The sequence below is a fragment of the Papio anubis genome, chromosome 14 (genome assembly GCF_008728515.1).
Source record: "Papio anubis isolate 15944 chromosome 14, Panubis1.0, whole genome shotgun sequence".
In the NCBI taxonomy this organism is placed as follows: Eukaryota; Metazoa; Chordata; class Mammalia; order Primates; family Cercopithecidae; genus Papio; species Papio anubis.
Window position 1 is genome coordinate 74,439,331 of NC_044989.1, and position 21,047 is coordinate 74,460,377.

The 21,047-nt window shown below is 43.5% G+C and overlaps 1 protein-coding gene across 1 annotated transcript; it reads left to right on the forward strand.

Moving 5' to 3' along the window:
• Nucleotides 1-3,918: 3,918 nt before the first annotated feature.
• Nucleotides 3,919-20,916, forward strand: MTHFD2 (methylenetetrahydrofolate dehydrogenase (NADP+ dependent) 2, methenyltetrahydrofolate cyclohydrolase). The gene is made up of 8 exons (XM_003908832.4): nt 3,919-4,105; nt 11,022-11,206; nt 13,000-13,122; nt 13,863-14,015; nt 14,939-15,046; nt 16,485-16,577; nt 17,022-17,147; nt 19,714-20,916. The coding sequence occupies exons 1-8, from the start codon at nt 4,005-4,007 to the stop codon at nt 19,875-19,877; spliced, it is 1,053 nt and encodes a 350-aa protein (XP_003908881.3). The 5' UTR covers nt 3,919-4,004; the 3' UTR covers nt 19,878-20,916.
• The last annotated feature ends 131 nt before the right edge of the window (nt 20,917-21,047 follow it).

Genomic DNA, 21,047 nt, shown 5'->3' on the forward strand with positions numbered 1-21,047 from the left:
TTTTGTTTTTGTATTTTTAGTAGAGATGGGGTTTCACCATGTTGGCTAGGCTGGTATCGAACTCCTGACCTCGTGATCCACCCACCTTGGTCTCCCAAAGTGCTGGGATTACAGGTGTGAGCCACTGCACCTGCCTGGAGTTTTATTATTACTCAAATCAGCCTCCCAGAAAGTTTGGGACCAAGGGCAGTTTGGAAGTTAAAAGCCAAGATGAAGTTGGTTAGATCAGATCATTAATAAAGTGATCTAACTAACCGTTAGATTGCTGTTGACAATGTTTGCAAAGGCGGTTTCAATTCATTCCTGAAAGTTCACATTTTGGGAAAAGAAAATTTCCAAAATTTTGCAGAGGGATGGAGGGTTAGGTTCCTTAAAAGATGGACATGTGTATTTCCTTTCCCTCTTCAATCACTGTTGCTAGGTTCAAGTAACTCTAAGGTGCCTCCTCCCCACAGTGTGCTGGGGACAGGATCTGCAAATTATCACACCCAGTCTTATCACCAGTCATATGACCTGTAGGCCATTCTCTGACCTCTAAACTTTCCATATCCATTGTTTCATGGGCTCTCAGGATCACATTCTTTTTCTTAGTCTCTTATTCATTGTATGCCTGCCTCACTCCGTGCCCCATAAGGGCATAAATATTACTGATCTTTTTAGCCTGACCAACATGGGGAAACCCCATCTTTACTAAAAACACAAAAATTAGCCAGGTATAGTGGTACACGCCTGTAATCCCAGCTACTTGGTAGGCTGAGGCACGAGAATCACTTGAACCCAGAAGGCTGAGGTTGCAGTGAGCCAAGATCGCGCCATTGCATTCCAGGCCTGGGTGACACAGCGAGACTCCATCTCAAAAAAAAAAAAAAAAAAAAAGAAAGAAGGAAAGAAAAAGAAAGGAAGAGACAGAAAGAAAGAAAGAAAGAGAAAGAAAGAAAGAGAGAAAGAAAGAAATTACTGGTCTTTAAAAATATGTTGACATTATTTCAGACATACAGAAAGGTTACAGGAAAAGTTCAAAGAATACTTGCATACTCTTCTCCAGTTGTTAATATTTTACATTTGCCACTTGTTTTATTTATTTTATTTTATGTATATACATTGTTATGGACTGAATTGTATGTTCTCCAAAATTCAGCGTTGACACTCTGACTTTGGAATGTGACTGTATTTGGAAATACGGCCTTTAAAACAATGACTAGGTTAAAATGGGGCTGTTAGGGTGGGCGCTAAATTAATCTTACTGGTTTCTTTATAAGAGGAGATTAAGACATTCAGGGAGGCCAGGCATGGTGGCTGATGCCTATAATCCCAGCACTTTGGGAGGCCAAGATGGGTGAATTCCTTGAGTCCAAGAGTTCAAGGCCAACCTGGGCAACATGGCGAAGCCCAGTCTCTACTAAAAATACAAAAAAGGAGGCTGATGTGGTGGCGCGTGACTACAGTACCAGCTACTGGGGAGGCTGAGGTGGGAGGATCACCTGAGTAGAGGAGGTTGAGGCTGCAGTGAGCTGAAGGCGCACCATTGCACTCCAGCCTGGGAAACGAGAGTGAGACTATATCTCAAAACAACAACAAAAGGTAAAATAATAAAAGATATTCAGAGAAAGATGTCAGGGTTGCCTGTGCACACAGAAAAGGCCGTAACACAGCAAGCATGCAGCCCTCTGCAAGACAAAGACTGCAAGCCTCAAGAGAAACTAATCCTGCCAACACCTTGACCTTTGCTTCTAGCCTCCAGAACTGTTAGAAAATACATTTCTTTTTTTTTTTTTTTTTTAGATCAAGTCTCACTGTTGCCCAGGTTAAAGTGAAGTGGTGCGATCTCGGCTCACTGCTACGTCCGCCTCCTGGATTCTAGTAATTCTCCTGCCTCAGTCTCTCAAGATGCTGTGATTACAGGCATGTACTACCACGCCTGGCTAATTTTTGTATTTTTAGTAGAGACAGGGTTTCACCATGTTGGCCAGGCTGGTCTCGGAATCCTGATCTCAGGTGATCCGCCTGCCTCAGCCTCCCAAAGTGCTGGGATTACAGGTGTGAGCCAATGCACTCAGCCCATTTCTGTTGTTTAAACGACTCAGTCTCTGTTATTTTGTTATGGCAGCCCTAGCCAACTCATATATACAAAACATTTTTTTTTTCTGAACTATTCAAAAGTAAGTTGCAGACATGGTCATTTAGTTCTAGAAGCAAGTGCAATATATTCTCTTACATTACCTCATGCGATTAGCTAACACTGATACAATGCTATTAGCTAGTTGCAGACTTTATTCATATTTTGCCAATTGTCCTATGATGTCATCTATAGCAAAAGAGAAAAAAAAAAGAAGAAAGAAAGAAAAAAAGAAAGACAAAAAGTTTTGGGTCCAGAATCCAGTCCAGAATCAAACAGCATTTAGCTATCATGTCTAGGTTCCTTTAATGGAGAACAGTTTCTCATTCTTTGTCTTTCATGGCCTTGGAGCTGTCAAGAGTACGAGCAATTTATCTTGTAGAATATCTCTCACTTTGGGCTTGTCTGATATTTCCTTGTGAATAGATTAAGATCTCCTAGTGTGTTCCAAAGCTTTAGAACTGTTTTTTTTTTTTTTTTTTCCTGGACAGTTTTAACATTCTGGGTCTGTGATCTTTCTCCTCAATGTGAAATGAGGAATCTGTAACTGTTTTTAGGAGACTCATTGGTTTAGGAAAATCACTTTATTAAATTTACAGGCTTGTTAAGAGCTACGAAGTGATGTGTCTCCTCAATGGATCCTATCAGAAGGTACATATGTGTGTTCCATTACTGGGTAGTGCTAACTTTTATCACGTGGTTGAGGCAGTAACTGTCAGGTTTCTTCACTGTAAATTTACCATGTTCCTTTCCTTCCTGGAGGCTAGAAGAAAAGGTCAAGGTGTTGACAGGATTGGTTTCTCCTATTCTTTTTTTTTTTTTTTTTGAGACAGAGTCTCTCTCTGTCGCTGGGGCTGAAGTGCAGTGGCGCAATCTCGGCTTACTGCAACCTCTGCCTCCCGGATTCAAGCGATTCTCGTGCCTCAGTCTCCCAGTAGCTGGGATTACAGCGTCCGCCACAATGCTCAGCTAATTTTTTTGTGTTTTTAGTAGAGACGGGGTTTCAACACGCTGTCCAGGCTGGTCTCGAACTCCTGACCTCAGGTGATCCGTGCGCCTTGGCCTGCCAAAGTGCTGGGGATTACAGGTGTGAGCCACCGCGCCCTGCCCTCCTTAAGTTTCTTTGTGGGAGAGATACTTTGAGACGATGCAAAAAGTTTGCGGGAAAGAATAAAGGAAGCCCAGTTGAATCTGAATTCCAGATAAGCCATAAATAAAGTATAAATATGACCCCCCAAAGTGTTTATCTAAAATTCTAATTTGATTGGGCATCCTGTGTCTTTATTTGCTAGGTCTGGCAACCCTATATGTAAATATCTTGCTCCTTATCCAACTTTCACCCAGTTGTTTTGACATCTATTGCTGCTTCTGAATCAGTTTTTACTATGATTTTGCTAAATGGTGATTTTCTAACTCCATACTTCCTTTTACTTTTATTCATTGGTATTCTATCAGGTTGTCTTTTCATCCACCCTTTACAGCGCTTGGCACACAGTAGGCGCTCATATAATTGTTCAACGAATGAATGAATGAACTTTTCTCTTGTGTTGTCCGGGCTTCCGTGACACTAGCGGCGACAGGCAGGAGCTTGACTTCCTCAGCCATTCACGGCATGTTGCCGAGGCTTCAGAGCCTTACAGGACCTCGCTCCAAGCTCTTCTTGCTCCAATCAAAAACAGGGCTCTTTCGGACTTCGCTTACGTTTAATAAAGAAAATCGGTTGGCCCCTTCGGCTCCAGCTGGCTCAACAGACAGCCAGTGGCGTGTGGCGGGGACCAATGGGTGGCGGAGGGAGGCGGGGCCTGCCACGAGGCCGCAGTATAACCGCGTGGCCCGCGCGCGCGCTTCCTTCCCGGCGCGGTCACCAGCGCGGTCACCGGCGCGGGCTATGGCTGCAACTTCCTTCATGTCCGCGTTGGCTGCCCGGCTACTGCAGCCCGCGCACAGCTGCTCCCTTCGCCCTCGCCCCTTTCACCTCGCGGCAGTTCGGTAAGAGGGTCAGGGAGCTTGGTCAGCGCGGAAAGCTGAGGGGAACGGAGGGCGAGGGGCACGCCGGGCCCCCGAGGGACACCGAGGGAAGTCCTTCCCGAACATCTCTGCCCCGGCAGTGGTGGCCGCCGAGGGGTGTGGCGAGGCGACGTGGCACCGAGTGCCGCCGCAGCCCTCGACTGGGGCGCTTGCTCGGCGCGAAGGGCTGGGACCCGAAACCTGCCTTTCGGAGGGAGCCCCTCTTCCGCGACTCGGGGCGTCGCCGGGGCCCGTGAACAGTCGGCGGGAGTGACGGGGGTGGCGTGCGGAGCGAAGGCGCCGGTTTACGGGGGGCCTTTCGACAGCTGCCGGCCGCGCCTGGCTGAGAGTCGTCCGGGGGAGGGCAGGCGAGGGTTCCAAAAGAGCAGCCCTCGGCGAGCTGTCCCTTGCAGGGACCCTAGCGGCGGAGGGCGCTGCTGCAGCTGATGAAATCGCGGAGCCGACTTGTTCGGGGTCCCCGCGCCGCCCTCCTCCCTCCGGCAGTGGGAGTGGCCCGCGCTGCCGCCGCTCCGCCCGGAGCGTGAACGGACTCTGGACACCCTGGATTTGTCTGCAGCCCACCCGAGCCGGTCAGTACCAGGCTGCGTACAGAGAGGTGACAAACACCCAGGAGGCACCCAGGGCCTTAGGGAAAGGGGGAATGGAGGGTGACAAGTACCCACGTTTCAGCGGTACTTGCAGAATTTCAGTTTTACAAGATGAAGAGTTCTGGAGATGGATGGTGCTGATGGTTGCACAACATACGAACGTATTTAATACCACAGAACTGCACTTAAAAATGGTTAAGATGGGCCGGGCATGGTGACACGCGCCGAGGCTGAGGCACGAGAATCGCTTGAGCCCGGGAGTTCGAGGCTGCAGTGAGCCATGATTACGCCACTGCACTCCAATCTGGGCGACAAAGCGAGACCTTGTCTCAAAAAAAAAAAAAAAAAAAGGTGGTAAGATTTAGGTTATGTGAATTTTACCACAGTAACAAATTGGGAAAAATATACCCGGGAGGAGGAAAGGAAAAGCTCTATTTGCATTTTTGGATTTCCTTGGGAAGGTGATTTGGTCGGTCATTAGAGCGTTGGCATTGTTGGCATTGTTAGAGCCCTGCACCTTATGACATCAGCCCCTTCTTTTTTTCATCTAACGTTCACTGTGTGCCAGACATTTTTTTATGCCAAGCTTTGCGAATTCAGAGATAAAAACTGTTTTTAATGGAGCTCATGTTCCTGACAAGAGGCGGAACACGTGTGTAATTTCCAGTCAGTGCAGAAATGCTGTTAGAAATATTTCAAAGGCGCTGCTTGTTGGAGCAATGAGTTCTTGAAGGAAGACGTAGGAGGGGACTTTCAGGGTTTTCCCTGGTCTGACTCTGACCTCCCCCATCTTTCGTTACTGTGTGTTCTCTCCCCCTCTCTTCCTGAGTGCTGGCCTCATGTGACTGTGGACCAGACCTTTCCTAGGCTTCCATGGTCCAAAAGAGATTTATAAAGATGCTCTCACTCACTAAAGAACTGGGCCAGTTTGCCAACACTCTCCAATAACAAATGCTCTTTTCGCTACCTTTCAGAAAGAACAGTAAGCTTCATCCACATCTCTGAAAGCAATCCATATTATCTGTACTGCACATTTGCTATTTACAGTTCCCACATATTGCCTTCTTACTACTGCTTATTTTTAAAAATACTGCTTATTTTTAAATACTGCTTATTTTTAAAATGTATCTTTTTGAAAATATGAGTCTGCATTCCTTTTTTTTTTTTTCTTTGTTGGTTGGTATGAGAGTTTCAGGAACATAAACCTATGGTTGGAGAAATTGTAGCCTAGGAGACTGGGGTTATGAAGTCAATGGACTTTAGAGGCAGAATTTGCCTTTGAATCTTGTTTCTACTATCCTCAGTTTCATCTTCTGTATAACAGTGTTATTATAATATTCCCAAGGTGACAGAGTAATATATGTTAAAGTCTAAGCAAAACACCTAGTGTTTAATAGATGTTTGTTCCATTTTCCCTTGTGTCTTCCTTCACTCATTACTTTTCCCATTAATAATTGATAGCAACTCTTCCCTAAATCACTTGATTATGAATTGTAAAATGCCCTGATACTAATTTCTCATGGAAAATTACAGTACTGTAAGCTGTTGAATTAAAAGGAAAGTGAAGATGCTACTCACTTGGATTTTAGTTTTGAATTTTATTTTATTTTTTGAGACGGAGTCTCACTTTGTTGCCCAGGCTGGAGTGCAATGGTGCAATCTTCGCTCACTGCAACCTCCTGCCTCCTTCCTGGGTTCAAGCTGTTCTCCTATCTCAGCCTCCCAAACAGCTGGGACTATAGGCACACACTACCATGCCCTGCTAATTTTTGTATTTTTAGTAGAGACGGGGTTTCACCATGATGGCCAGGCTGGTCTCGACCTCCTGACCGCAAGTGATCCACCCGCCTTGACCTCCCGAAATGTTGGGATTACAGGCGTGAGCCACAGTTTTGGATTTTATTTGAACAGTCCTCTTGACTTCTTCCTATTCTGTTGATTACGTATTTTAATGGGAATTTTTCTTTTTTATGTATTTTTCTTTTTTTTTTTTGGCAGGGGAATCTCTCTCTTGGTGAGGTTGGAGTGCAGTGGTGCAATCATGGCTTACTGCAGCCTTGACCTCCTGGGCTCAAGTGATCCTCCCACCTCAGCTTCCTGAGTAACTGGGACCCCAGGAGCATACCACCATGCCTGGCTAATTTTTTTTTTTTTTAACTTTTAGTAGAGATGGGGTCTCACCATGTTGCCCATGCTAGGCTTGAACTTGGCCTCCCAAAATGCTGGGATTACAAGTCTTGTGCCACCATGACCAGCCCTGGGAATTTTTTCTAAACACATCTGTGAACGCATTTAATTCTGGGATAACCGCTAGCTAATATAGTTACAATTTTGGATTCCCCGTGGGACTTAGCTGACTTTCCATTTCCCTGTTTATTTTGGGGTAGCAGTTAATCTGCCCCTTGGCAAAAGAGATGATGCTAAATTAGTTAATGACTCACTCCCAAGGCTGTATTTCACATTTTGCAGAGTTGTGGGAGGCAGAGGAGGGCTGACAGTTTTACTATGAAAGATACTCACTGCAAGTGACTTTGTTTTTGATTCTTGTTACTCTTTGACTGTTTTTCATTCTTTCTTTTTCTTTTCTTTTTTTTTTTTAAGCAAATTGGCATAACATCAAGAACCTGCTTTTGGAAGCAAAGCTGGGGACTTGGAACACTGGCTTTTCCCAGAACCCTGTGTCCTTAACTTTAGTATATGATTTTATCTGAATGTGCTCATACCATTTTCTCTAAGTTTACTGCTTTCAAAAGAAATTTTTATGAGGTGCAAGCTAAGTCATTCTCACTGAGTATTTATATATACATATAGTATACATACTTATATATATCTCCTTATGAGTATGTGTAAGTATATTTTAAGGATATGTGTGTATGTGTGCGTATATATACATATATACAAAACGAAGAGAAAAGAGTAAGAAATTAGTTTTATTGAACATATATGCCTGGCACGTTATATATGTTTGTTATTTCATTCAATATAAATGACTGTTCTAAGCCCTTTTAAAGTAGTCTTTGACTCTGTAGTGTTCCAGGATTAGGAATGTATTTTTGGCCTGCGGTGGGCATTCCAGGTACTAATATAAATCAGGAATGTTGCCAGGTATATTTGTATCAGCAAACCCCCCACTGTCTTTTTCTTTTCTTTCTTTCTTTCTTTCTTTTTTTTTTTTTGAGACAGAGTCTCTATCTGTTGCGCAGCCTGGAGTGCAGTGGCACGATCTCTGCTCACGGCAATCTCTGTTCAATGCAATCTCTGTCTCCCGGGTTCAATCGATTCTCCTGCCTCAGCCTCCCAAGTAGCTGGGACTACAGGTGTGTGCCACCATGCCTGGCTAATTTTTTGTGTTTTTAGTAGAGAGGGTTTCACCATGGGAGCCAGGATGGTCTCAATCTCCTGACCTCGTGATCTGCCCGCCTTGGCCTCCCAAAGTGTTGGGATTACAGATGTGAGCCACTGCGCCCAGCCTGCAAAACCCTTTTAATGAAGTCCCCTTCGACTCTAATTCTGAAATGGAATTGTGAATATTAATATGTTTTCAATTTTTTCATATACCATGGGTATAATTAAATGCTATTATATGTTGTGCCATGCTAGTATCATTATGTAAAATCTGGGTAAAAGTATTTGATTTGCTTAAGATTATGATAGCTTTTTTCTTTTTTTGAGATGGAGTTTTGCTCTGTCACACAGGTTGGAGTGCAGTGGTGGGATCTCGGCTCACTGCAACCTATGCCTCCTGGGTTCAAGATACTCTCCTACCTCAGCTCCCGAGTAACTGAGATTACAATTACAGGCTTCTGCCACCATGCCTGGCAAATTTTTGTATATTTAGTAGAAGTGGGGTTTCGCCATGTTGGCCAGGCTGGTCTTGAACTCCTGACCTCAAGTGATATGCCCGCCTTGGCTTCCCAAAATGCTGGGATTACAGGCATGAGCCACCGTGCCCAGCCAGATTATAATAACTGAATACTTCACAAGATGCAATACAGATTAAGATTAAGTTTAGATATAAGATTATTGCATTATATCTAAGATGTTGAGATTTGGTTTAAAGTTGGTATTTAATCATAATGCAATAAAAAGCACTTATTGAAGGCCTAAAGATTGTGAATGCTTTAAAATCCCATTTAAATTAGCAGTTACTGCCTGGGTGCAGTGGTGGGTGCCTGTATTCTCAGCTACTCAGGAGGCAGAAGCTGGAGAATTGCATAAACCTGGGAGGCTGCAGTGAGCTGAGATCATGCCACTGCACTCCAGCCTGGGCAACAGAGCAAGACTCTTGTCTCTAAATAAATAAATAAATAAATTAGCAGTTATCTTGAGAATTAATTTTATCTGACCCTATAGGTTATTCAGTACCTTGATGTTAGGTTTTAGAATAAAGAGGAGATTGCTTCGTTGGTCTTGAGGTTAGAGCAGTCTTCATGACAGCAAGGACAGAGATCTAAAGGGAAAGGCTTTTTCAAATGGGATCATTTTACTTACGGAAGAGATGCTCATTTTATTTTATTTTATTTTTATATTTTATTTTATTTTATTTTGAGATGGAGTCTTCCTGTGTTGCCCAGGCTAGAGTGCAGTGGGGCGATATCAGCTCACTGTAACCTCTGCCTCCTGGGTTCATGCGATTCTCCTGCCTTAGCCTCCCGAGTAGCTGGGATTACAGGCATGCGCCACCATGCCCAGCTAATTTTTGCATTTTTAGCAGAGAGGGGGTTTCGCCATGTTGACCAGGCTGGTCTCGAAGTCCTGACCTCAGGCAATCCACCCGCCTCGGTCTCCTAAAGTGCTGGGATTACAGGCATGAGTCATCGCGCTGGGCCAGATGCTTATCTTTAAGTAATGGGCACTTTATTGTAAGGACGTGTGAAAATAGGAAAACTGGGACTGTTCCATATTTGGGCTTCATGGAACCCGGGAAGAGCTGCATAAGCAGTTCGCTTTGGGAAGAGACAGCCTTTCGCACAGCTGAACGTGGTTTTGGGAACTGGAGGTTCTTCTAGATCCTGATTTTTCTTCTTGCTCCCCACCCCAGCAACAGTTTTTTGATTTCTTATCCTGTTGTCTCCCATTGGTGTGACTATTCTGTCTCTTCTTTCTGTCTATGTTCTGTGGTTCTAGTTTGAACTGCCTCAGGGACAAGCTCTTACTGGTTCAGCTAACTCTCACTGCTCTGTTGAGCTAAGCTTTTGCACCAACTGGACCACTGGGCAGCCTAGAGATTGTTGGTTGCCCTTGGCGTCAGATACTCCTGGTCTGTCAGCTTTGGATGATGTGGTGGGGTCCCTGGGAAGAGCACATTGCCAACTGTGAGAAGGAGCTTCCTCCAGTCCCCTGCCCTGCCCTGCCCCTATTCTTACCAGGAAAGTCTTCCCCAGAAGGGACTGCGGGGAGTGGTATTCATTTTGATGTTTGACTTGTCCAGTATATTGTTTGTTTGTTTGTTTGTTTGTTTTTGAGACAGAGTCTAGCTCTGTCACCCAGGCTGGAGTGCAGTGGCATAATCTCAGCTCACTGCAACCTCTGCCTCCCGGGTTCAAGTGATTCTCCTGCCTCAGCCCCCTGAGTAGCTGGGATTACAGGCGTCCACCACCACACCCAACTAATTTTTGTATTTTTAGTAGAGACGAGGTTTCACTGTGTTGGCCAGGCTGGTCTCAAACTCCTTACCTCGTGATCTGCCCTCCTCAGCCTCCCAAAATGCTGGGATTACAAATGTGAGCCACCATGCCTGGCCTGATATTGTTTGTTTATTCAACTACAGAATATAATTTATCTATTTAAAAGCACCATAAAAATGAAGTCAATTGACTGGGAAATGATTTGAAATACATGCCTGGCTGCTAACAACAGGGGCAAAACACGAACTACAAATGGCATATAAGCAGATAAGAACTATTTAACCTCATGGTGAGGGGTCACACAACTGCAAATTAAAACTGTAAAAAACTTAGTAATGATCAGGGCTCAGAGTGGTGTAGCAGTTAAGAGCCCAAACTGATGTGAGACTCAGCTTGACCAAGCACTAGCTGTCAGTCACTTAAACTCTGAGCTTCATCAACTTTATCCCCCTCATATGTAGCTGGATATATTTATTTCTTTAGCAGAGACAGGGGTTTTGCCTTGTTGCCCAGCCTGGTCTCAAACTCCTGGGCTCAAGCCATCTTCCCGCCCTGGCCTCCCGAAGTGCTGGGATTACGGGCATAAGCCACTACACTTGGCAGAATTTTTGTTTTTATAAAAATTCAAGTTATTTGGTTTTGTGACTCTGTTGCCTTCTGCAGAAATGAAGCTGTTGTCATTTCTGGAAGGAAACTGGCCCAGGAGATCAAGCAGGAAGTGCGGCAAGAGGTAGAAGAGTGGGTGGCCTCAGGCAACAAGCGGCCACACCTGAGCGTGATCCTGGTTGGCGAGAATCCTGCAAGTCACTCCTACGTCCTCAACAAAACCAGGGCAGCTGCAGATGTGGGTATGTGTCCTTTTGAGACCTCGAATGCTGTTCAGTTGAGGTTTATATGAGGCAAAGTCCATTGTAATTTATGATTTCTTTTTCTGATTAGGAAACCCAAGCAGAGGAGGCTAATGTGATTGAACTGTATCCCAAAACTTTGTCATAGGAAATCAGACTGTATCTTTCGGGGTTTATAGACTAGGACATGAGATACTTACTGGTTGGTATTCTCTGTAGCTTCTGGAAAGAATATAAGGCACGTTCTGTTCTTAGTCTTTCCATTTGATAGGTGACCCTGAATACATTTTACATTTGCTTTCCTTGAGCAATAATGGGTCTCCAGCAGAGGTGTTCGAGTGTTTGCAGTTTAAAGCCTTAGAGGCTTAGGGGCCATGATTGAACAATACAGTATTAGGAGATCTCAGTGATGAGGTCAGGAACACAGTCATAGATTTGAAGGAAATGACTCTTGACTTCTGGGAAAGAGCTTTCAAGTTCTTCACCGATTGGTTCTAAAGCCAAACGTGCAGTTTAGAAGCAGTTCGGGTCTGGATGATGGGGTTTGTGTTCTAGGCCTCATGGTACCACAGATTACTATGTGTCTGTGGACAAGAGGTGGGTGGGCAGACTCAGATATGCCTGTGCCTGCCCATCTGTGGGCCCGTGGTCTGAGCATGAGCAGCAGGTGGCCTTTCCTTCTGAAGGGCTGTGAAACCACTGGCATGGCTGCGAGGGGTTACTGGCCTGTGAGCCCGTGGTTTCCTCTATTCTTTACCATTGAGGATTGAGGCCTCCTGCTCTTTTAATGGAAAGCCTTTAGAAACTTCTAGAAAATGGCAAGCCATGGCTTTTTTTTTTTTTTTTTTTTTTTTTGAGATGGTGTTTCTCTCTCGTTGCCCAGGCCGGAGGACAATGGCGCAGTCTCGGTTCTCCACAACCTCCGCCTCCTGCCTCAGCCTCCCGAGTAGCCGGGATTACAGGCATGCGCCACCATGCCTGGCCAATTTTGTATTTTCAGTTGAGATGGGGTTTCTCCCTGTTGGTCAGGCTGGTGTCAAACTCCCCGACCTCAGGTGATCCGCCCGCCTCGGCCTCCCAAAGTGCTGGGATTACAGGCGTGAGCCACTGTGCCTGGCCAAGCCATGGCATTTTAAGACATTGGAAGGTAGTGTGGTGCAGAAAAAAAGAACATGGATTTTGAAACCAGAAAGACTGGCTGTATTATTGGCTCGCTTATTTATTTATTTATTTAGACATGAGTCTTGCTTGCTCTGTTGAGCCGGCTGGAATGCAGTGGTGAGATCTCAGCTCACTGCAACTCCCACCTCCCAGGTTCAAGCGATTCTCCTGCCTCAGCCTGCTGAGTAGCTGGGACTACAGGCACCCACCACCATGCCCGGCGAATGTTTTGTATTTTTAGTAGAGACGGGTTTTCACCGTGTTAGCCAGGATGGTCTCCATCTCCTGACCTCATGATCCGCCGGTCTTGGCCTCCCAAAGTGCTGGGATTACAGGCATGAGCCACGCGCCTGGCCTAGCTCGCTTATTTTTAAATCTCTCTGAGCCTCAGTCTGTCTGTAAAATAAGGTTAATGAGGATTGCATAGAATGAGGTATACAGGATGTGTTAAGCTAGTATTCTCTAGTGTATATATTTGTGAAGTTACTTTTTTAGGTTCCTTGAGCTACTTCAGCTTCTAGGGATGGGTGTGATGATACAAAACCTGTGTGGTAGCCAAGTATGGTAGGCAACATAGCAGTGCTCATTAAATGCCTCAAAAATATTTTTAACCTCAAAATTTCCTATAATAGGAATAAACAGTGAGACAATTGTGAAACCAGCTTCAATTTCAGAGGAAGAATTGTTGAATTTAATCAATAAACTGAATAATGATGATAATGTAGATGGCCTCCTTGTTCAGCTGCCTCTTCCAGGTGAGTGTTGGACTCTACCATTTAAATGATTGCTGCTGCTTCTGCTCCTCCCCCTCCCCCCCCCTCCCTCTCTTCCTCTCCCTCCCCCTCCCTCTCCCTCTCCTTTCCTTGTCTCACTCTGTCACCCAGGCTGGAGTGCAATGGTACAATCATAGCTTATTGCATGCTCAAGCTCCTGGGTTCAAGGGATCCTCCTGCCTCAGCCTCCCACATAGCTAGGACTATAGGTGTGTGCCACCATGCCCAGCTACTTTTTATATTTTTCCTAGAAATGGAAGTCTTTCTGTGTTGCCTGGGCTGGTCTTGGACTCCGTGCTTCCCAAGTGCTGGAATTACAGGCATGAACTACCATGCCCTACCTAAAATGATTTCTGAGGAGTAAAAAGGCCTTGTTATTTTATACACCTGGCTCTTCATGTGGATTTGGCTTAAAGGCAAAGTAAATGCAAAAGAGTGAATATTTTATTAGAATGGGACAGACCAACTCAGAATACCCATTACCCCTTGATTTAGTATTGTGGTCTTGTTATAAAGGACAGTGGAGGGAAGCAACTGATAGATGATACTGGCTTTGCTATTGGTGTTTGGCTTTGCTTATGCGAGTTCCTTCCATGCAGATGAAGTACATCTCGGAGGCAAGCTGTAGAAGAATGGATTTCCTTGAGGAAGCAGATAAGCTGGAGTCAGGCAGTGCTGACTGTGAGGTGGTGATTTAAGGCAACTGCCGATTTCTTTTTCAGAGCATATTGATGAGAGAAGGATCTGCAATGCTGTTTCTCCAGACAAGGATGTTGATGGCTTTCATGTAATTAATGTAGGGCGAATGTGTTTGGACCAGTATTCCATGTTACCGGCTACCCCATGGGGTGTTTGGGAAATAATTAAGCGAACTGGTAGGTATACCCAGAATTGTATGTCTGTTAATATTATAAAAGTAGTACCTGCAAATGGTAAAAACTCATAATACAGTCCCAAAGAGTGGAAACCCCACCCCATATCCTCTAGTCATACTCCCCAGAGTTTACCTCTCTTAACAGTTTTGTTTTTTGTTTTTTGTTTTTTTGTTTTTTTTGAGACAGGGTCTTGCTCTGTGACCCAGGCTGGAGTGCAGAGGCGCAATCTTGGCTCACTGCAGCCTCCGCCTCCCGGGTTCAAGTGATTCTTGTGCCTCAGCCTCCTGAGTAGCTGGGACTACAGGCACACGCCACCATGCCCAGCTAATTTTTTTATTTCTAGTAAAGACAGGTTTCACCACATTGGCCAAGCTGGTCTCGAACTAACCTCAAGTGATCCGCCCCCTCACCTCCCAAAGTACTAGGATTAGAGGCATGATCCATCGTGCCTGCCCTTAACAGTTGCCTATGACAGTTTTTGCTTTTAATCTGGAAGCCTTGGTGAGGGAAACTTTCTTTTTTCTTTTTAATCTTTTCTTTAAGAGTCAAAGGTTTCACCATGCTGCCAGGCTGGTCTCAAACTCCTGGCCTCAAGCAATTCTCCTACCTTAGCCTCCTGGCCTCAAGCAATCCAACCTCCTGCTGGGATTACAGGTGTGAGCCACCACCCCAGCCCTCAGTGAAGGAAATTTAAGATTTAATAGTGGTGACAGTGCACATTCCTGTAACATTTTGTAGCCTATAGTATGCTTTCTCCTATTTTCTTTTAGCCCTTATGTGTAGCAAGTTACAGCTCCAGTTGACTGATGAGGCAGTAAGCTCAGTGACTTCACTATCAAAATTGGCTTCATGTTTTAGGCCATCTGACTTTGTTTTGCTTTGGACTGGCACTACTTTTAATGTAAACACATGTATTTTTATAGGTATTCCAACCTTAGGGAAGAATGTGGTTGTGGCTGGAAGGTCAAAAAATGTTGGAATGCCCATTGCAATGTTACTGCACACAGATGGGGCGCATGAACGTCCCGGAGGTAAGGAAATTGCTTTCAGGGAACACTGTCCTTTTTTCCCCATGTAAGAACTCTCAGAAGCCATCCTGTGCATGTTTGGAAGTATTAACTGTGTTATACTTTGTATTTGTTGAAATTTTGTTAACAGATAATTCAGGGAGTAACCTTTGTAGAGAAGCTGCACCCAGTGTCACCTGAGTTTCTTTATTATTCATTTATCATGTAACTAGCTTAGAAATAAACTTAAGTTTTGAGTATAAGCATGATTATAGGCAATTAGAAAATTTCAGCTATAGCTTTGATAGCTGGAGCTAAGGAGCAGTTCTTATTCAAAGATACTGTGTCATTTAGTGGAAAAAATCTTAAGCCGTTGCAAAGGATTGAATTGATATGACTGTAATGTGTCCTGTCAAGTTCTGTTAATTGGTTCTAAGGTAAAGCCTCGTCAATCTGTTGTCACATAATTATTGTAATAATGACCTTACATGATTATATCAGAAATAATGGCAAAACTATACTTTCAACAATCTTCAACATACTTAAAACAACCTTGAGTAATTCTAGTGATATTTTGCTTAGAAAAGGTAAAATTCTTGGCCGGGCGCGGTGGCTCACGCCTGTAATCCCAGCACTTTGGGAGGCCGAGACGGGCGGATCACGAGGTCAGGAGATCGAGACCATCCTGGCTAACACGGTGAAACCCCGTCTCTACTAAAAAATACAAAAAACTAGCCGGGCGAGGTGGCGGCGCCTGTGGTCCCAGCTACTCGGGAGGCTGAGGCAGGAGAATGGCGGGAACCCGGGGGGCGGAGCTTGCAGTGAGCTGAGATCCGGCCACTGCACTCCAGCCTGGGCGGCAGAGCGAGACTCCGTCTAAAAAAAAAAAAAAAAAAGGTAAAATTCTTGAAAGGCTTTAAAAATACGATGAATAAATTTAATTATATGACTCAAAACAGTCGAGCTAGGATGGTTTAAAGCTATATGAAATTAGGTATTAATTAGGTATTAATTTTAAAAAAGTAAATGACAATTAGCTGTCCAGAAAATATGGCACAAGCCATTAAGTCAGTTTTTTGTTTGTTTGTTTTTGGAGAGGGAGTCTTGCTCTGTTGCCCAGGCTGGAGTGCAGTGGCACAATCTTGGCTCACTGCAACCTCCACCTCCCAGGTTCAAGCGATTCTTGTGCCTCAGCCTCCCAAGAAAGCTGTGATTACAGCCATGCACCACCACACCCAGCTAATTTTTGTATTTTTAGTAGAGATGGGGTTTCACTATGTTGGCCAGGTTGGCCTTGAACTCCTGACCTCATGATCTGCCCACCTTGACCTCCCAAAGTGCTGGGATTACAGGCGTGAGCCACCGCACCATTGTTGAGTTTCTACAGTGACTTGACTAGTTGAGACCTAACCCAGTCCCAGCTTTGTGTCAGAAATCAAGACATCTGTTGTTTTCTTTCTAGGTGATGCCACTGTTACAATATCTCATCGATATACTCCCAAAGAGCAGTTGAAGAAACATACAATTCTTGCAGATATTGTAATATCTGCTGCAGGTAAGAACACAAGGTGAATGGAGGGAAGGGCTTCACCTCAGAAGAGGAGGTTGTACCCTTCATCTTAGAATTTGCCTGCCTAGCTACTATTCATCCTTCCCCTCGTGATGATTCTTTGAGCTGCCTACAAAGATGAGGGTAGAGTTGTGATTGGAATACTGGTTTCTGGCATTCCATTATAGTCTGGATGGGTGAATGTTATTCCTAAAGCTTCAAAATATTTATATTAATATTTACTGTATAAAGTTCAAACGGTTCCTTTTGTTTCCTGTCAGGAACCAAAATAAATAATAAAAGTAAATGGTTCCTTAGTTAATATTTTTAACAGGTTTTAATAAAACATGTTAATTGGTTCTTCTAGGTCTCTTGAAATTGAAATTAGACAACAGTCTGACAGGTAGACTGTTTTCAGTACTAAGCTTTTTTTCCTTTCTCCATTTCCAGGTATTCCAAATCTGATCACAGCAGATATGATCAAGGAAGGAGCAGCAGTCATTGATGTGGGAATAAATAGAGTTCATGATCCGGTAACTGCCAAACCCAAGTTGGTTGGAGATGTGGATTTTGAAGGTAAATGGTAAAATTTTATTTTTAAAAATGAAATCAATAAGTACTACCTTTCATGGACATTTAGAATAGATTATTTACTTTTTTTTTTTTGAGACGGGAGTCTCACTCTGTTGCCCAGGCTGGAGTGCAGTGGTGCGATCTTGGCTCACTGCAACCTCTGCCTCCCAGGTTCAGGCGATTCTTCTGCCTCAGCCTCCTGAGTAGCTGGGACTCCCAAAGTGTTGGGATTATAGGTGTGAGTCACTGCACCCAGTCCGTATGCATTTCCCTCCCTCCCTCCCTCCCTCCATCCATCTTCCTCTTCTTTCTTTCTCTTTCCTCCTCCCTCCCTTCTTTCCTTTTCCTTTTCTTTCTTTCTCTCTCTCTCTGTCTCTTCCTTCCTTTCCTTTCCTTTCTTTCTTTTCTTTCTTTTTTCTTCTTTCTGTCTCTCTTTTTCTTTCTTCTTCTTTTTTTTTTTTTTTTTTTTTTTTTTTTGAGACGGAGTCTCGCTCTGTCGCCCGGGCTGGAGTGCAGTGACCGGATCTCAGCTCACTGCAAGCTCTGCCTCCCGGGTTCACGCCATTCTCCTGCCTCAGCCTCCCGAGTAGCTGGGACTACAGGCGCTGCCACCTCGCCTGGCTAGTTTTTTGTATTTTTTAGTAGAGACGGGGTTTCACCGGGTTAGCCAGGATGGTCTCGATCTCCTGACCTCGTGATCCGCCCGTCTCGGCCTCCCAAAGTGCTGGGATTACAGGCTTGAGCCACCGCGCCCGGCTCTTTCTTCTTTTTTTAAAAACAGTCTCATTCTGTCACCCAGGCTGGAGTGCAGTGGCACCATCTCGGCTCACTGCAACCTCCACCTCACAGCTTCAAGCAATTCTTGTGCTTTCAAGCCTCCCCAGTAGCCAGGATTACAAGCATGTGCCACCATGCCCACCTAATTTTTTGTATTTTTGGTAGAGACGGAGTTTCGCCATGTTGGCCACGCTGGTCTGATCACTCCTCAAGTGATCCTCCCACCTTGGCCTTCCAAAGTGCTGGGATTACAGGTGTGAGCCACTGCACCTGGCCTTAGTATGCTTTTCATAAGAATTAGAAAAACCTTTTTAAAATTACAGCCATTCTAGAATTATTTTAGTTGTTTCATCATAGTGATGGAGAGCAGTTATAAACTTTTCAGGGAATTGTTTTTTTCTTTAGAACTTACTTCATAATTCAAGCAATTTCTTGACTTTTAACAAGTTTGAAAATTTGATGAAGTGATTTTTCTAAACCATGGAGTCTCCCAAAAAGTGTTGAGAGTTCCCATTTTCACACTGAGAGATCACAGGCCTAGAAAGTTAAAATGGTCCAGGAAAAAACCATACCCCTGAAATACTAGAATATACTAGTAGATGTCTCTTTTCAGTTATTTATTTTTTTTAAGAGGCAGTCTCACTCTGTTGCCCAGGCTGTAGTACAGTGGCGTGATTTCTGCTCACTGCAACCTCTACCTCCCAGGTCCAAGTGATTCTCCTGCCTTAGCCACCCGAGCAGCTAGGATTACAGGCATGTGCCACCACGCCGGCTAATTTTTTGTATTTTCAGTAGAGATGAGTTTGGCTCTGTTGACCAGGTTGGTCTTGAACTCCTGGCCTTAAGTGATCTGCCTGCCTCAGCCTCTCAAAGTGCTAGGATTACAGGTGTGAGCCGCTGCACCTGGCCTCTCCTTTCACTTCTTAAGATAGAATGTTTATCTGAATATATGCTGATAATCCTTTTTTTTTCCTTTCCTTTTTTTTTTTTTTTTTTTTTTGAGACAGAGTCCCTCTCTTTTGCCCAGGCTGGAGTACAGTGGCATGATCTCAGCTCACTGCAGCCTCTGCCTCCTGGGCTTAAGCAGTTCTCCTGCCTCAGCCTCCTGAGTAGCTGGTACTATAGGCACATGTCACCTTGCGTGGCTAATTTTTGTATTTTTTGTAGAGATGGGGTTTCACCATGTTGCCTAGGCTGGTTTCAAACTCCTGGCCTCAAACAATCTCCCCCACCTCACACTCTGCCTCAGTCCCCCAAAGTGCTGGGATTACAGGCATGAACCACTGTACCTGGCCTATGCTGATAATCCTATTCCTAGCTTTCTGTTTTTATTAAAGCAGTCAAACCCATGCCTAGGTATGTAAGGATTTTCACTTTAACATTAGGGTAATTTTTTTTTTTTTTTTTTTTTTTTTACTTCTCACTTTTAAAAAATTACTGTGCTTTCTGCTTTGGACAAATTATACTTAAATTAATAAAATGCTGTAGGCAGCTACTGAGGTAATGCTTATTATTATTATACTTACAACTCCCACGTAGTTAACCTACTAGATGTTTAATAGATTTCTTTATAGGTTACTTAGATGTATAAATATTCCTTTAACAATTCTGTATGTGCATGTTATTTTACTAGTGTATTCACAAAACCTTGAATGATGTAGATGTGATTTTTGAGTTTTATGCTTATGTATGTTACTTTTTCCTTCCTTGCATGCTTGTTTCATAATATATTAAAGTACACACATGTCCTTTGCCATAACTAAAGCAGCCTGCCTGTCTTGTTTCTATGTAGGAGTCAGACAAAAAGCCGGGTATATCACTCCAGTTCCTGGAGGTGTTGGCCCCATGACAGTGGCAATGCTAATGAAGAATACCATTATTGCTGCAAAAAAGGTGCTGAGGCTTGAAGAGCGAGAAGTGCTGAAGTCTAAAGAGCTTGGAGTAGCCACTAATTAACTATTGTGTCTTCTATGTCACAAACAGCACTCCAGGCCAGCTCAAGAAGAAAAGCAGGCCAATAGAAATGCAATATTTTTAATTTATTCTACTGAAATGGTTTAAAATGATGCCTTGTATTTATTGAAAGCTTAAATGGGTGTTTCTGCACGTACCTCTGCAGTACCTCACCAGGGAGCATTGCAGTATCATGCAGGGTCCTGTGATCTAGCCAGGAGCAGCCATTAACCTAGTGATTAATGTGGGAGACATTACCATATGGAGAATGGACGCTTCACTTTGTCAAACTCGGTTACACATTTGCCTTTTCTAGGATTGCATTTCCCAAGTGCTATTCTAATAACAGTTGAATACTCATTTTAGGTACCAAACCTTTTGAGTTCAACTGATCAGACCAAAGGAAAAGTATTGCTAGAGAAAATTAGGGAAAAGGTGAAAAAGAAAAAATGGTAGTAATTGAGCAGAAAAAAACTCTAATTTATATGTGTATTGATTGGTAACCAGATTTATCTAAGTAGAACTGAATTGGCTAGGAAAAAAGAAAAACTACATGTTAATCGTTTTCCTAAGCTGTCTTTTTGAGGTTTAGTCATTGGGAAAATGTTTAGGATTATTCCTTGCTATTAGTACTCATTTTATGTATGTTACCCTTCAGTAAGTTCTCCCCATTTTTGTTTTCTAGGATTGAAAGGCTTCTTTTATACATTATTCATGTGTGTTGTCATATTTGGCTTTTGCTATATACTTTAACTTCATTGTTAAATTTTTGTATTGTATAGTTTCTTTGGTGTATCTTAAAACCTATTTTTGAAAAACAAACTTAGCTTGATAATCATTTGGGCAGCTTGGGTAAGTATGCAACTTACTTTTCCACCAAAGAACTGTCAGCAACTGCCTGTTTTTCTGTGATGTATGTACCCTGTTGACTTTTCCATAAATTTTTTAAGAGTTTGAGTTAATATTGAATTTAATTAGATTTTCTGATTAAAGGGTTTTTTTTTCTTTTTTAATAAAACACATGTGTCTGGTGTGGTATGAATTTCTGAAATTCTGTCTTCCTATGACTCTTAGTTGCGACTGAACCAGAGTTTTTTTCTCATTTAATCAATGTAGATATTCCTATATTCAGTAACACTTACTCCTATAGCCTTAAATAGATAATTTTTTTTT

Excerpts from the sequence above, each read along its gene's own strand:
- MTHFD2 (XM_003908832.4), top strand. The coding sequence starts at position 4,005 with ATGGCTGCAACTTCCTTCATGTCCGCGTTGGCTGCCCGGCTACTGCAG. Across the intron at positions 13,123-13,862 it reads TGTTCAGCTGCCTCTTCCAG|AGCATATTGATGAGAGAAGG; the intron begins GTGAGTGTTGGA and ends TTTCTTTTTCAG. Across the intron at positions 17,148-19,713 it reads TGGAGATGTGGATTTTGAAG|GAGTCAGACAAAAAGCCGGG; the intron begins GTAAATGGTAAA and ends GTTTCTATGTAG.